General features: G+C 40.1%; 1 protein-coding gene across 2 annotated transcripts; it reads right to left on the bottom strand.

Annotated features, from left to right (window-relative positions):
• Window positions 1–361: 361 nt before the first annotated feature.
• CPR48 (cuticular protein RR-1 motif 48) lies at window positions 362–9,254 on the bottom strand. 2 transcript variants are annotated; one of them, XM_089737906.1, is made up of 9 exons: window positions 9,124–9,254; window positions 7,130–7,189; window positions 6,245–6,335; window positions 5,193–5,315; window positions 4,317–4,471; window positions 3,695–3,752; window positions 2,690–2,796; window positions 912–998; window positions 362–542 (listed from the first exon to the last, which is right to left on the bottom strand). In XM_089737906.1, the coding sequence occupies exons 1-9, from the start codon at window positions 9,211–9,213 to the stop codon at window positions 468–470; spliced, it is 846 nt and encodes a 281-aa protein (XP_089594032.1). In that variant the 5' UTR covers window positions 9,214–9,254; the 3' UTR covers window positions 362–467. The 2 variants fall into 2 exon arrangements, with proteins under 2 accessions (XP_089594032.1, XP_089594034.1); XM_089737908.1 differs by lacking the exon at window positions 7,130–7,189 and having other exon boundaries at window positions 9,124–9,244.
• Window positions 9,255–15,644: the final 6,390 nt, after the last annotated feature.

The following is a 15,644-nucleotide window of genomic DNA, read 5'->3' as shown; positions in this document are numbered from 1 at the left end:
CACCGGTCATCGTTCTCGTCGAACCCGTCGCTTGCGACGAAGGGCTCGACGAGTAAATTAACCCACAGACACAGCCCACTGAGTTTCTCGCCGGATCTTCTCAGCGGGTCGCGTTTCCGATCCGTCGGTAGATTCTATATATCTATATAATGTTAGCAACGTCGTCAGGTTAGAGTCCCGTAAGACTAATTCTGCGTATTTTAGTAAGTATAATCCCTCAAGGTTACTAGAATAGGTAGGGGGAAATCGAAATTTATCTTAAAAAATAGCATACCGCAATTCAGACCATAGTCGAGAAACTTCTATTCCATGTTGGGCTATGCGCTACGGCAACGTGTTTATTACAAAAATAAATACGATATTAACTTTAAAATATTTTATTAAACAATCCTAATACGAACAATTATAAGCTTAAATTAATTTACAAAACTTTATATGTATTTTGGTGGTCCTTCGCGTCCATTAACTCATCCTTTGAAGGCGAATGCGTAGCCCTCACCGAAGCTGTGGGGACCTCTCTGCTCGACCTCATTATCTCGATACTAAAAAAATAATCTATACTAATATTATAAAGTTTTTTTTATTGCTTAGATGGGTGGACGAGCTCACAGTCCACCTGGTGTTAAGTGATTACTGGAGCCCCTAGACATCTACAACGTAAATGCGCCACCCACCTCCAGATATAAATTCTAAGGTCTCAAGTATAGTTACAACGGCTGCTCTGCCCTTCAAACCGAAACGCATTACTGCTTCACGGCAGAAATAGGCAGAGCGGTGGTGCCTACCCGCGCGGATTCACAAGAGGTCCTACCACCAGTAGTTGCCTCGACCCCACGTGATTGGGAGAAGGGCAGGAGAATGATGACAGTTTTGTGAGGTAACCAGGCTGGCTAATAAATCTACTCCGTTACCTGACCGTCGTCTTCGTTCAGATCCTGCGGCCGCCAATTCTGGGCGAGGTACTGACCGCCTCCAGGTCGCTGAGAGCCTTCGTAACCCTGAATTTGAAGTCATACGACACACATTTGCTTGATTACAACACATGAGATATCGTTACGATGGAAATTAAATTCAATGACAGCTCTCTGCGCTTATGCTCGCCTGGTACTTCGAAACCCTATGTTTTATGTATGACAAATGTAACTAACAGTGGCATTTGTCAATAACACTGTCATTGTCGAACTGGGTGAACGAGTTTGAGGGCCATTTGATGGTAACTGCCACCATTAATATAAATTCCTTCCATGTCGAGGTTTAAAAAGCAATTTGGTTTAAACGACATTTTTTCAATTTTACAGGAGAGTCGTCTAAAGTATAAAATTTTTGTGGAAAAACAATAGATAACAAAATAAACTTCTTCAGCTCTTATTTCAAATGGGTAAACTTAATTGACGTTCAGCTAAAAACATCGAACTGTTGATACTGATACCAAATAAAACGGACCTTTAATTACAAAGATAAATGGCGCGTGTTAAGCGAAATGTCGCTTAAACCAAATAATCTTTCACCCCTCATCATTTTTCATATAAAATATCAGGCTGTGTGTTATGACACCTTTGCCTTTCCAATTGGAAAATAAAACTTCTATTAATGATAACCTCAAAATCCTTTTCAAATTTAAGTCAACGCATGAAAATGTCTTGAATAAGGTTGAAACTTATCTATTAATACGGTTTACAACAATCCGAACATGTATTGAGAGATTAGTTCGTAGAAAAAATCGTAATTGTTTGTTGAATTAACGAGTGACATTGATAAAATGAAAGGTGCGCTATGTCATAAGTCAGTTTTTTTTTTTTTTTTTATGTTTTGCTCTTGCAAGCAGGCAATGGACTGAGTCCTTACAGCCTCGTCTTTCGTAAAATTCGTCTTAAGTTTTTAAGTAACAATGTATTGTCTTCCGTTATTTCATTTTCTACATTTACATTTTTCATAATCCGGGAGTGTTTTCAGTCCTTATTATTCTTAGTTGGTACGTCAAGTCCTGTAATCTTTTCCTTATAAATATACTGACATATGTCACATTGAATTTTTTTTTTAAATTCAGATCACCAATTTAGATTATAACTCTATTCCAGTATTTACAAAAAATTTACAAATATACTGGTATGTAGACTCATTCTTCAATAGATCTTGTATGCAGCGCGGTACCAAATTTGAAGATCCATAAACGTCCTGTAACTCATCCATTAACACAAGGCGCTGAATGTTAAAGGATGGGCAAGAAAATAGAATATAGTTTATAGATTGTTGTTCAGCATTTCCACAACGATCACACAAGTCACTGAGAGTCATTCTCATACGATATAGATGGTAATTCAGACGACAATGACCAAACCTCAAACGACATAAAATAGAATAAATCAGTTTTATTTTTTTTGAAGCAACGACTTCACTTTCTTTATGTCACTGACAATAACAATTTGAATAAGGCGATCATTCTATTAGAGAATTTTAGTTAAAAAAGTGCTCTTACTACGTTATGCTCTCCTGGTAGGTCTGTGAGCGATTGAGCCTTCTAAAAAGGAAGAACCGTACTTCTTTCTGGTAGGTAACTCGTAAGTAAATATTTGCCATAATGCGGTAAATTCTATTAGAGAATTTTAGTTAAAGTGCTCTTAGTACGTTATGATCTCCTGGTAGGTGTGTAAGCGATTGTGCCCTCATTGATCTCTCAGAAGCAGCTTACCTGATCCTGTCTCCAGCTGTTCTGGGGCTCAGGTCTCTGTTGGTTGTACTGCTGCTGCAGCTGGTACTGCTCGCGTTGTTGAGCATATGCTTGCTGGTAATAGTTGTCTAGAAGAATAATAGGATACATATTTTATATTCTTTACTGATTTTTTATTTACATTGTCTTCCTCGGTCTCCCTCCCTGCGATAAATCACAGACTTTTAAGTCATTAATTACTATTTTTTATCTATTACCTTCACCATTTTTTTACATAGTATTGTTATGCCGGTATGAACAATGCCATCTGTCGTCAAATAGCAGAAACCTATATCAAAATAGGCAATACCGTCAGGAACGTTCGAGAAGTTTAACGGCATCTATTGTCAAATAGCGAAAACGGATTTCGAAATTGCTAGTACTATCGGAAATAGTCTCGGTATTTGTAGACATGTTATGTCGACTATTAAAACGTTGTAGGGACATTAAATTATTTGGTAATCAGTTCTTTTACTCGAAGCGAGACTGTGAATGGATCACCTGAAGCGAATCGGAATAGTCATTATATCATTTATCTATGATACTTGCCAAACTAATGACTATTTACTAACTATATCTATCGATAACTAATTACTTTGGTAAAATTATTCATTTCTTTTTTTGTTATCTAAGCTGAGCCTTGAGAGACTATTTCAGCGTAACCTTAACTAGTAGGTGAGCTCGCGGGGCTCAAACATGACGACGTTGCTAACATTGGCCCTAGCAAGAGCCGTGCTTCGCAGAATCTACCACCGGTCGGAAACGCGACCCACTGAGAAGATCAAACTCAGTGGGCTGTGTCTGTGGGTTCATTTACTCGTCGAGCCCTTCGTCGCAAGTGAAGGGTTCGATGAGAACGATGACCGGTGCTTGTGGTACCTAAAAGCACCGTTAGTGGATCAGGAGGATCCGAAATGACGTGTTTGGGGCGACATCGACTGCTTTAAATTCTGTCCGCAGGATTGGGAATGTATTAATTTCAATTACCCGGAGTGTGAGGAGCTACTGGCTCTGGACTCTTCGGGAGATGACTGCCCTCCAGAATCTAATACAGACAACAATGAACAATTATTTTGATTATTTTCACAAATCCTATTTATCGTCGCTTGGTTATTTATTGAAAAAGCAACTAGAGCGAATCCAAGGGAATTCTTGATATATTTATATTTAGAGGTATTTACTGATTTATTTCTTTTACTTCGTTCAGTGTGAAATGAAAGCTAATAATAGTACAGAAATATTTTTATAGAATAATAGTAATACATATAATGATAATCTATATATTGATAGGTGAAGCAAAAACTTTGTACCCCTTTTTACGAAAAGTGCGCGGACGGAGGAGTATGAAAATTCCCACACTTATAGAGAATATAGAGAAGGAGTGTAGAATGAAAAAGAACAATGCCAGACGTAGAGAGAGAGAGCCATGCTGTCTACATACTAGTTTAGGTAAATTACTAAATAAAGTACTAGGACATTATGAATTCAAAGACATCTATCTCACTTGGAAGTCTTCTTCTGCCTACCGTTAAGTACTCTCCACAAGCCTCCAAGCTGTCTACTAGTCTAGATAAAGTACTAGGACATAATGAATTCAAAGAGATCTCACTTGGAAGCCTTCCTTGCCGGCTCTGTACTTCAGTTTCACCACCTGTCCATTGGGGTCCTTGTACTGATAGGCCCCGACTCTGGAGCCGTCCGGTTCTATGACCTCTCCGGCCGCCAAGCCGTTGTCTGAAGCGTATTCGAACCGGAAACTGCCCTCTACGAATAAAAAGAAGAGTTAAGCTATTGCATAGCTTTTATCGCGGGCTTAGAGCGTGGCGACCGAATCAAGAAATTCCGTAATGAAAATTAAACCTAACACCACCTCTCCGCCTACCATGTAGCTGGCGTTTAACACATTCACACGTTGCCCTTGTGTAGTGTTTGTGAATAAGCGCGCGGCGTGACGTCGTACTGCATGCGCATTATGAAAAGTCTGCCCATCTCTCTCTCTCGCGCGGTCTAGCTCATGAGTGTGAAGAGGACATTTAATGCTTTGGCTTTGTTAATTTTTATAATGTGGTCTTACATATTTTATTATTGTTTTAATATTAAATTATTATTGTCTAATTATAATTGCATAAGTTGATAAAAAATGCTATGCAATAAATAGCTTTACCACGGCAGTACCCGAGTGCGACACATGTTTTTTTTTGCGTAGATGGGTGGACGAGCTCAGCCCACCTGGTGTTAAGTGGATACCAAACCCCATAGACATCTACAACGTAAATGCGCCGCCTACCTTGAGATATAAGTTCTAAGATCTCAGTATAGTTACAACGGCTGCCCTACCCTTCAGACCGAAACACATTACTGCTTCACGACAGAAATAGGTAAGGCGGTGGTACCTACCCGCGCGGACTCTCAAGAGATCCTACCACCAGTAGAATTTCTATTTATCCCCAACCCCACCGCGTAACATTATTATGAGTTCTCTTGCCTGAAGTAAGTGCTTGCTTGTGGTGCAATATCGCTGCCTGTTTCTCCTTCGATGGATAAGGCGCTTTCCAGGGTTCTGGTTTTGGTAAAATTGGTGCAGGTACCGATGCGACGGAGTTGTGATCTATGGAGACAAAAAAAAATGCTTAACAAAGTGATTCAGTCCTGATGTTCCCACGTCTGCGCCATGACAATTGAGCGCTATGACATGTCCTTCTTCAAACGAGGCTTGTGGAAAGTATTAAGCGGTAGGCAGCGGCTTCAAAGTGAGATCTCTTTGAATTTATAATGGCCTAGTACTTTATCTAGACTAGTAGGCAGCTTGGCAACGCCCCTGGCATTGCTGAAGTCCATGGGCACTCACCATCAGGTGGGCCGTATGCTCGTCTGCCTACAAGGGCAATAAAAAAGAAAAAAGAATTTGGGAGTATTGTAAAAGACGGAAAATATCAAAGTTACATTGAAAAGGAAAAAAAGGAAGTTCTTATTAGGCAGTCGGGATTACGGCTCATTAGAATAGGTGGGACGAGCTCAGGATCTACCTGGTGGTCAAAGGAACCCATAGACATCAACAACTGATACGTCGCCACCGATCTTGAAACATGAGTTCCAAATCTCAGCTTTTTGCGGTGCAACAGCTGCCTTACCCTTCAAACCGCATTATTGCTTCACGGCAGAAATAGGCAGGGTGTGGCACCTACCCGTGCGGACTTACATGACGCCCTACCACTAGTAATGTGGGCAAAAATGGGCAAGTTAACGGGGTATGCGTTGGAGTGTATGTACTAGGACGTTAAAAATTAGGGAATGTAGGGAAGTAGGGAAATAGGTGAAGAAACACAAAAACTTTGACGAAATTTTTTAAATCGACCTCAACAAAATAAATTCAGAATTATTATTATGAACCCTATTTGGAAATCGGTTAAAAATTAGGGGGAAAATTATCATAAAGACGTAACCGTATTGAAAGCATTTAGATTGAACTTTGATAGGTTCCTTCTACTAAACTTGGATGGGACGTGTTAAGGAATCTTGATTCCTCAATATTCTTACCAGAGGGCCCAGGCCTCCACGCCTGCATGTAGCTACCCTGAGGAGTAACATCTTCTGCTGGAGTAAACAGGCTTTTCTGGTAGCGGTCAAGCTAGAAAAGCGGAAAACATATTTTTTACTGTAACGTGAGGCGCTTTTGTTTGCAATTTTGAGGTGACCTTGAGCCCTTGGGACGTACGTGAAATGATTTTGAGACATAAATCCTTTTGTTGCCTCTAATTATTTTTTATCGATTATTAATTTTAGAGAGAGTAAGAGAAATATACTTTATTGCACACCAAAAGATAACATTGAATAAAAAACAGTCAATTAGTACAATAGGCGGTTTTATCGCTAAAAGCGATCTCTTCCAGACAACCGTAATTTAATTTAATTTTAATTTAATAATCTTTATATAATTTTAAAGTAAAAAAATAAATAAAAATATTAATTTTGTAGAGTTTTTAAATTTAAGTACTAGGACGGAATGAATTCAAAGAGTAACGGAATTCGGTCAAAAACCCTTACGTTGCGGATTCAAAAAATAAGATTTCTTATAAAAGGCAATTTGGTAATTTTCAAAACACTAAATTAATAATGAAATTTATCCACAACACTAAAATGTGGCCAGCTGCCATTGACAGATTTCTAATTTACACTTTCTAAATTAGATAAAATATATAGTTACTTAGTTAAATGTCTCTGAAACACCCATTAATAATTACTTGAATAGATTAGATAGTTCCATTAGTCGTTGTCGAGTGTGCGACAGAGACAGCGCTCTACGAACGAAGTCAAAATCAGTAGATCATCTCTTTCTAAATTCGTTTTGCAACATTTATCGCCATGCAAGTATTTTTGTTTTCAAACTCATTTTACGAGTTAATATGAGGCGTCAGATCTTACTCGATTTGAGATGGTTGCCCAAGGACGATGCGCCGGCCGGAAAAGCGCGGGCCCGCCGACCTGTCACACACCACTTACCTTGTTATGCGTTCCTGGTACTTTGAAATTGAATTTGTTTGAAAAAAAACCGAGTAGCTTGGATGTTGTGCGTCCTGCCCGTGGACATCAGCAAAGTTAGTGATTTAAAAGAAAAATTCTAGTAGGTTAGTTTTGCTGCATCAGCTATATATGTATTTTTTTATTTTTATTTTATTGCTTAGATGGGTGAACGAGCTCACAGGCCACCTGGTGTTAAGTGGTTACTGGAGCCCATAGACACCTTGAGATATATATAAGTTCTAAGGTCTTTAGTAGTTACAACGGCTGCCCCACCCTTCAAACTGAAACGCATTACTGCTTCACGGCAGAAATAGGAAGGGCGGTGGTACCTACCCGCGCGGACTCACAAGAGGTCCTAACACCAGTAAAAATGTATGTATGATAACAAATTATTGTTTTCCTACCTAATGACTGTTATCCTAAAGGGCTATCCTAGTTGTTCACGGACCGGCAGGCGAGCTTACGGTCTCAATCTGGAAGGACTTGCCAATATTGACCCTAGCAAGAGCAGTGCCTCGATGAGTCTACCACAACGGAATCGCGACCAACTGAGAAGATCCAGCGAGAAACTCAGTGGATTTTGTCTATGGGTCACTTCGTTTGCTTGAATATTCGGTGTTTAAAGGGTCTAAAAGCACCGGAACCCGAGGATCTGACAAGACATGGTTGGGGTGACGACGGCTCTAGGTTGCTCCATCAACAGGACCAGAGAGAGAGAGAGGAGAGAGAGAGAGAAAGAGATGTAGTCAGCACACAACATTGCATTAATGGTGTACCAATTATTATAATAACGTATGCCTATTTCTGCCGTGAACTAAAAATGGGATTTAGACGTCATGCCTCAACATGGGTGGAATTCAGTGCCGGATTAACCATGTAGCAAGAGTAGCAATTGCTACGGGCCCCGCGCGAACGGGGGCCCTGCATATTTAAACCTACTCATCTCTACACGAGCTTAATTTTTTGAGTGACTTATTAAGAAAAAGTTGTTTGTATTTATAAACGTGTAGAATTTCAATCAGTGAAATCTAGAAAAGTTACTTTGTAGAAGTTTAAAAAATAATAAAAGAAACAAATAAATAAATAAATATAAAACATAAACATTATTTAAAGTACACCATTGATAAAATATAGCATTAGCTATTCCTAAAAAGATAATATACTTTGCATTAAATATCAAATTTGAAATATGTATTGAAAAAAATAATTTGTGTAGTATCATCAGTTTTCAATTGTTAGTTTCTTATCAAAATTATTCTATATAGCTAGAAAATCTCATCTCTGGCTGCTTGTACTTGTCAGAGCTTCAGCGCCTATAGTAATTTACTAAATACCCACAAAATTGTAACCTATACATGGCAAATAAACGTATAGACTATTGATTTGTTTTTTACCACTTTATACTTAAGAACCCATAGTAGATCAAGGGCTCTTTAAAATAATTTGCTACGGGCCCCGCGCTTGCTCAATCCGGCACTGGTAGAATTACCATTGTCGATGTCCATGGTCTCCGGCGCCTAATTAAAACCATGTGGTCCGTGAGCTCGACCACCCGATTGTTGCAATAAGGAAATTTAACTTCTTCAATGTAGATGTACAAATTGAAACACCCGGTATCCGCGGGACAAATACTATGACTAAGTTACCACTATGTGGCCTAGAACAAACAGCCTCTTCTCTCTTCCCAGGTCTTTATGAGCGACTAAGGGATTCACTAGAGAATAGGCGGCAGAGTTCTCAGCGCATTTAATGGCTACCACCCAACCCATTTTTACCGCGTAACACTCACGCATTCCGACTTGAAGACTGGTATAAACATTCTCTATTAGAAGCCATGTTTTGGCCTCGTGTGTGTCAAATGGACCAGCCAAAACTGGATCTCTAGCTCTACTCACATTTTGCTTGAAAGTCTGAGGCTCATAGAAGTCCGCCTGGGTCGCTACGGTCGTTACGAACAGACACCAAAAGCATATTAACTGTAACATAACAAAACAGTCTTCGTGAAAATAAAGTAAAAGAATATAGTCACTGGAGCCAAACTGATTGCACATTATTATGGATAACTCAAAGACTATGAGACTAAGAATTAAACGTGCAACTTAACCCACGTTTGTTTTTATTGCTTAGATGGGTACACGAGCTCACAGACCACCTGGTCTTAAGTGGTTACTGAAGCCCATAGACATCTACGACGTAAATGCGCCACCCACTACGAGATATAAGTTGTAAGGTCTCAAGTATAGTTACAACGGCTGCCCCACCCTTCAAACCGAAACGCTTTGCTGCTTCACGGTAGAAATAGGCAGACATCACCACCTACCCGCGCGGACTCACAAGAGGTCCTACTACCAGTAATATCCCAGTAACCACATACAGCCCACTCGCAATTCCGATCCGGTGGCAGATTCAGCGAAGCACAGCTCTTGCTAGGGCCAGTGTTAGCAAACTCTCACACTGAGCTCGTCTCCCATCCAAGCAAAAGCCAGAATAGCGCCTGAATATTAACCTTTAAGATCTCTACATGAAGTTACTTCTCTAACCACTTTACACTTAACCAATAAATAAAGTACACAAATTGATTCTTTCCACATCTATCCGTCAACTTATGTTATCATCCGGAAGCCACGTCTTCCAAATCAGTGTAAACTTACCCTCATTTTTTCGGTGTTACAGTTAACAAATCGTCTAGTAATGCGGCGATAGTCTGTCGCACAACATATATAAGGTTGGGCAAAGATTATTGGAGCAAATAAAAACTGGTTTGAGAATGTTTTTTCTTTACGAGAACAGTGTATATAAATCGGGCAGTCAGTACATTTTGCGTGCGATAAATTAATCCACTAGTGTTTATTATATCCTCTTTAAATATATTTATTATATCCTCTTGTGAGTCCGCACGGGTAGGTACCACCATCCTGCCTATTTCTGCCGTGAAGCAGTAATGCGTTTCGGTTTGAAGGGCGGAACAGCCGGTACATTTTTTTTTTTTTTTTATTACTTAGATGGGTGGACGAGCCCACCTGATGTTAAGTGGTTACTGGAGCCCATAGACATCTACAACGTAGACGCGCCACCCACCTTGAGATACAAGTTCTAAAGTCTCAGTATAGTTACAGCGGCTACCCCACCCTTCATATCGAAACGCATTACTGCTTCACGGCAGAAATAAGCAAGGCGGTGGTACCTATCCGCGCGGACTCACAAGTGGTCCTACCACCAGTAATTACGCAAATTATAATTTTGCCGGTTTGATTTTTATTACACGATGTTATTCCTTCACCGTGGAAGTGAATCGTGAACATTTGTTGAGTACATACAGTCAAAATCTGTTATAACGACATCGAAGGGACTGCTCATATTCAGTCGTAAAAACCGATAGTCGTAACAACCGGTGATGTTTAATGTGTATCGTGCAAGTACATATTTCATTAGAAAAATTGGTACCCGCCTGCGGGATTCGAACACCGGTGCATCGCTTCAACACGAATGCACCGGACGTCTTATCCTTTAGGCCACGACGACTTCAATTATACTTGAGATCTTAGAACTTATATCTCAAAGTGGGTGGCGCCATTACATTATAGATGTCCGTGGACTCCAGTAACCACTTTAATCCAGGTGGACTGTGAGCTCGTTCAACAATCAAAGCAATAAAATAAAAAAAATATTAGTTCGTAAATTCTAGATTCTAGATGAATTGTATAATATAGCATTTAAGTACTGTAATTTTTTAAACATGTTTTTGCTTCGAATGAAAATTCTGTGGAAAAAATTATCGAAAAACATCGCGTCGATAGCAAATCGAAGATTCAATTTTAGAGTGAACTTCTAAAATTATTATACTGTCTATAGTCCTTGACACGTGTGCATTTGTACTGAGATTAAATTTAATTTTCAAATGTCCAAATGTGCCGGAATTAATTGGTAATGCAACCTACGTTTGGGTCTTGTAAGATTATCCTTAATATTGTTCGAAATTAAACATTTACTTCTGTGTAAAGTTGTGAGGAAAAAGGGTGATGATCTTGCAAAACTACTCATCACCGGTAAGTAGAAGAAAAGAGGCCTGCCCCATGCGCTGATCCAATCAAATTAAGACGACATTGGACTCCAGCATTAATGTCGCTATCCACTGCTCAGAGGACGGGAAAGAATGAAGTCCTTTCATAGTCCAAATAGTCCAAACACGTGCTCCGTAAAGGTCACAACCCTCACCACTGAGGAACACGATGCAAGGAGGAGGAGAAAAAGACGGCGGGAAAAGAAAACGACCATTTTGTTTATCCTATTGTTATTAGACAAAAGTAGTAATATTATTGTATCGTCACCGTTCCTTGACGCGTGTGCGAATTGTCTAGTTGATCGGGCGTCGAAATAATGGATCGCTCGAGAAGTGTAACGCCATCTATTATCAAATAGCGGAAACACATATAGAAACGACTCGCCCTATCCTGAATGTTCTCGATAACTGTATACTTGTCGTGTCGATTATAAGAGCGTTGCGAAGATGACATGAAAGTTCTGCCCACTGAGTTTCTCGCCGGATCTTCTCAGTGGGTCGCGCTTTCGGTCCGGTGGTAGATTCGGCGAAACACTGCTCTTGCTAGAGCCAGTGTTAGCAACACTCCCAGCTTGAGCCCCGTGAACTCACCTATACGATAGCGTGAAGCTGAAATAGCCTCTCAAGGCTATCAGCATAGGCAGGAAAAAAATCAAACATTAAAGCAGTTAGTAGTCGGTTCTACTCGAAGCGAAACAGCAATCTGATCACCTGAAGCGAAGCAGAAGAAGCGAATTGCGAATTGTAAAGTGTTTTAAGTGCTTAATAGAGTTTTAATTTGTACTTCGCTGAAAGTTGTAAGTATTTATCACGAGCCCCAGCGCGGGTCGACAGAGTGAATTTCTATCAGCCGTCATCTCAACACTCACTCTTTTCTCTCTCATATCGTCATTCACACACTCCATCCATGTCTTCTTCAGTCGACCTCTTCCCCCTCTACCCTGCACTATCATTTCCATACTTCTCCTAGTCACATGGATCTCCTCTCTACGCATCACATGTCCACACCACGCTAACCGTCCGCTCTTTAGTTTGTTAATTACCGGGGCTACTTTCACACTTCCTCTGATATACTAAGTAAGTAGTACGTTCATTACCACCAAATAATACAATATATCTATACTAATATTATAAAGAGGAAAGATTTGTTTGTTTGTTTGTTTCGAATAGGCTCCGAAACTACTGGACCGATTTGAAAAATTCTTTTTCCATTAGAAGCCGACATTGTCCCTGATGAAGATGGCTACTTTTTTTAATTGTTTTTTTTATTTTATTTTTTTGTTTCATGTGTGTTTTAATGTTTCCGAAGCGAAGCGAGGGCGGGTCGCTAGTTATTTAATATAAATAAAATAAAATAATTACGTAAATAAAAATAAAACCTTTTACATAATTATCATGTACATTTTGAGAATGACGTTCCAACATGAAAATAAAGACCTCTAACATTGATGTACCGAGTGTTATTTGCACTGTAACCTGATTGAGATCTTCGATTTGTTGTTTTGAGTTGAACAGCAATAATGCATTACAATGCACTTTATATACGAAATTCTGTTATGTTTTCACGTCAAGAGCACGCTACCGATTCTGACGCAATTCGGTATTGAAATAGTTTGAACCATGGTAAGGAATATGGATTTCATCCCACTGCATAGCCCGGGGTTCCGCCCCCGCCATGATAAGCGGCTTTATGTGGCTGGGAATTTTTGCTTTAAAAACCCGATCTCAAGTTGCGCAATAGCAAACTACATTGGCAGTATTTAAATGACCAGTGGCTAAAAAATATCTATTAGCGATCGCATACCAGTATGCTTAGCTTTTTTTATTGCATGGGTAGATGAGCTCACAGCCTACCTGCTTTTAAGTGGTTACTGGTGTGTAGAGCGTGGACTGTATTTTGTGCTGGTCGCTTCAATAATTTGATATATTTAGAGAGAAGATTATTTTTATTTTATTTTAATTAGTTACAACACGTGCACGTACGACCTGAATTGTTGATTGATTTACAATGACTGTTTTGTCAGAATTATTATTCTATTTCAGAATTCAAAAAATAGTAATAAAAACTTCATGTTTAGAATTGCTCTAAACAACTGGAGCCCATAGACATCTACAACGTAAATACTCCACCCACCTTGAGATATAAGTTCTATGGTCTCAAGTATAGTTACAACGGCTGCCCCACCATTCAAACCGAAACGCATTACTGCTTCACGGCAGAAATAGGCAGGTTAGTGGTACCTATCCGCGCGGACTCACAAGAGGTCCTACCACCAGTAATTAGGCAAATTATAAGTTTGCGGGTTTGATTTTTATTACACGATGTTATTCCTTCACCGTGGAAGTTAATCGTGAACATTTGTTAAGTACGTATTTCATTAGAAAAATTGGTACCCGCCTGCGGGATTCGAACACCGGTGCATCGCTACACACGAATGCACCGGACGTCTTATCCTTTAGGCCCGCAGTCGTGAAACTGCGGCCCAAGGCAGAGCAAACACTTTTAATAGAAACAAAAATACTGATATAATATATTTACCATCTTTTTCATTACAGATATGTTTTCACGCCAATTCCTAATTAATAAGCTACCCACGTTGCATAAATAATAATTATAATTGATTTATCTATGGGACAATCGCCTTTTGACGCTTGATATCAATAAATATGTCAATTGAGTGGTGGTCAACTAAAGCTCACATTGTCTTATGTGGCCCTTGACTAGAAAAATATGACGACCACTGCTTTAGGCCATGACGCCTTCTAAACCACCCGTTGTACAGGATACCAGATTTTTTCCAATAACCGTAAGAACGATCAGGCACCGCTGCTATAAGCTCTTTAACTTCGAATTAGAACGCTAATTTACTGTGTGGGTTAATTTACTCGTCGAACCCGTCGCTTGCGACGAAGGGCCACTGAGTTTTTCGAACTTGAACGCAACAGCCTATGGATCAAAAAGTCCTGACAATACCCTCTCGATGGATTCTCGGTACTTTTCATTCTAAGCACCATTCATTGCTCTAGTTTCTCGCCGGATCTCCTCGAGAAGTCGCGATTCCGATCCGGTGGTAGATTCAGCGAATTACTTGCTCTTACTACGGCTTAAGTTAGAAAAGTCTCTCAGATGACGGCCTATGTGCTCGTCTCCCGATCTCTGGTGCTTTTTGGTACCATAAGTACCGGTCATCGTGCTCGCCGAACCCGTCGCTTGCGACGAAGGGCTCGGCGAGTAAATTAACCCATAGACACAGCCCACTGAGTTTCTCGCCGGATCTTCTCAGTGGGTCACGTTTCTGATCCGGTGGTAGATTCTGCGAAGCACAGCTCTTGCTAGGGTTCGTGTTAGCAACGTCATCAGGTTTGAGCCCCGTGAGCACACCTACTCGCCCGGTTACGCCGATATGTTCCCTCTAGACCAGCCTTTCCCAAAGTGGGCGATAACGCCCCCTTGTGGGCGCTGCAGGCCTAAAGGGGGGCGGTAAGAGACCCAGAAAAAAATTGGGGGCACTGTGTAGAAGTTTAGGGGCGATATGTATTTTTATCTAAGAGGACTCTTAGATACCGACTGAGCTCTCGCTATAGTGGTCTTAAAGTAGATGATAGAATGGGGACGCTAAAAAATAATTTATTCTCAAAGTGGGCAGTAAATAAAATAAGTTTGGGAATCCCTGCTCTAGACCATCAGCTTAGGTAGGAAAAAGAGTTCATTGAACCGTGTTTACTGAGAATAGCATTATAATAGTTTGGTAATGTTGCGTGTGAGTAGGTACGTAGCGAGTTTAATGAAGTCGCATTTGTTCACGCAATCCACTGTCTAGTCTACATAATGAATTTCAACACAATACTAATACTAAGAATTGTGTTATAAAAACTTAATTCAATTAAATACATATATGCATTTTTATTGGATTTCAGTGGACCTCTTAGATTTTTGTGAAATACCCGCTATTTGTATGGGGGAGTAGACCCTTATGATGGCGGCCTAGATTTTCCCGTATTTTTATTTTTGTTGTTTAGATGGGTGAAAGCTGCAAGTTCTCTTTACGTAATTCCTTAAAGTAATGTGACCGGGCATCGTGTCTTTTAGGTGTGCCCGGTAACTTCAACCAGTTGCAATCAACTTTACCCTGGAAATGATAACTAATTTTTTTTATTGCTTAGATGGGTGGACGATCTCACAGCCCACCTGGTGTTAAGCGGTTACTGTAGCCTATAGACAACTATAACGTAAATGGCGCCACCCACCTTGAGATATAAGTTCTAAGGTCTCAAGTATAGTTACAACGGCTGCCCCACCCTTCAAACCAAAAAGCATTACTGCTTCACGGCTGCAATAGGCAGGGCGGTGGTACC

The sequence above is a fragment of the Bombyx mandarina genome, chromosome 24 (assembly GCF_030267445.1).
Source record: "Bombyx mandarina strain Sakado chromosome 24, ASM3026744v2".
Taxonomy (NCBI): Eukaryota; Metazoa; Arthropoda; class Insecta; order Lepidoptera; family Bombycidae; genus Bombyx; species Bombyx mandarina.
Note: the sequence above shows the minus strand (reverse complement) of the source record. Positions and strands in the feature narration are given on the sequence as shown.

Excerpts from the sequence above, each read along its gene's own strand:
- CPR48 (XM_089737906.1), bottom strand. The coding sequence starts at position 9,213 with ATGTTACAGTTAATATGCTTTTGGTGTCTGTTCGTAACGACCGTAGCG. Across the intron at positions 7,190-9,123 it reads CTCAGACTTTCAAGCAAAAT|GTCGGCGGGCCCGCGCTTTT; the intron begins GTGAGTAGAGCT and ends GGTGTGTGACAG. Across the intron at positions 543-911 it reads TGAACGAAGACGACGGTCAG|TATCGAGATAATGAGGTCGA; the intron begins GTAACGGAGTAG and ends TTATTTTTTTAG.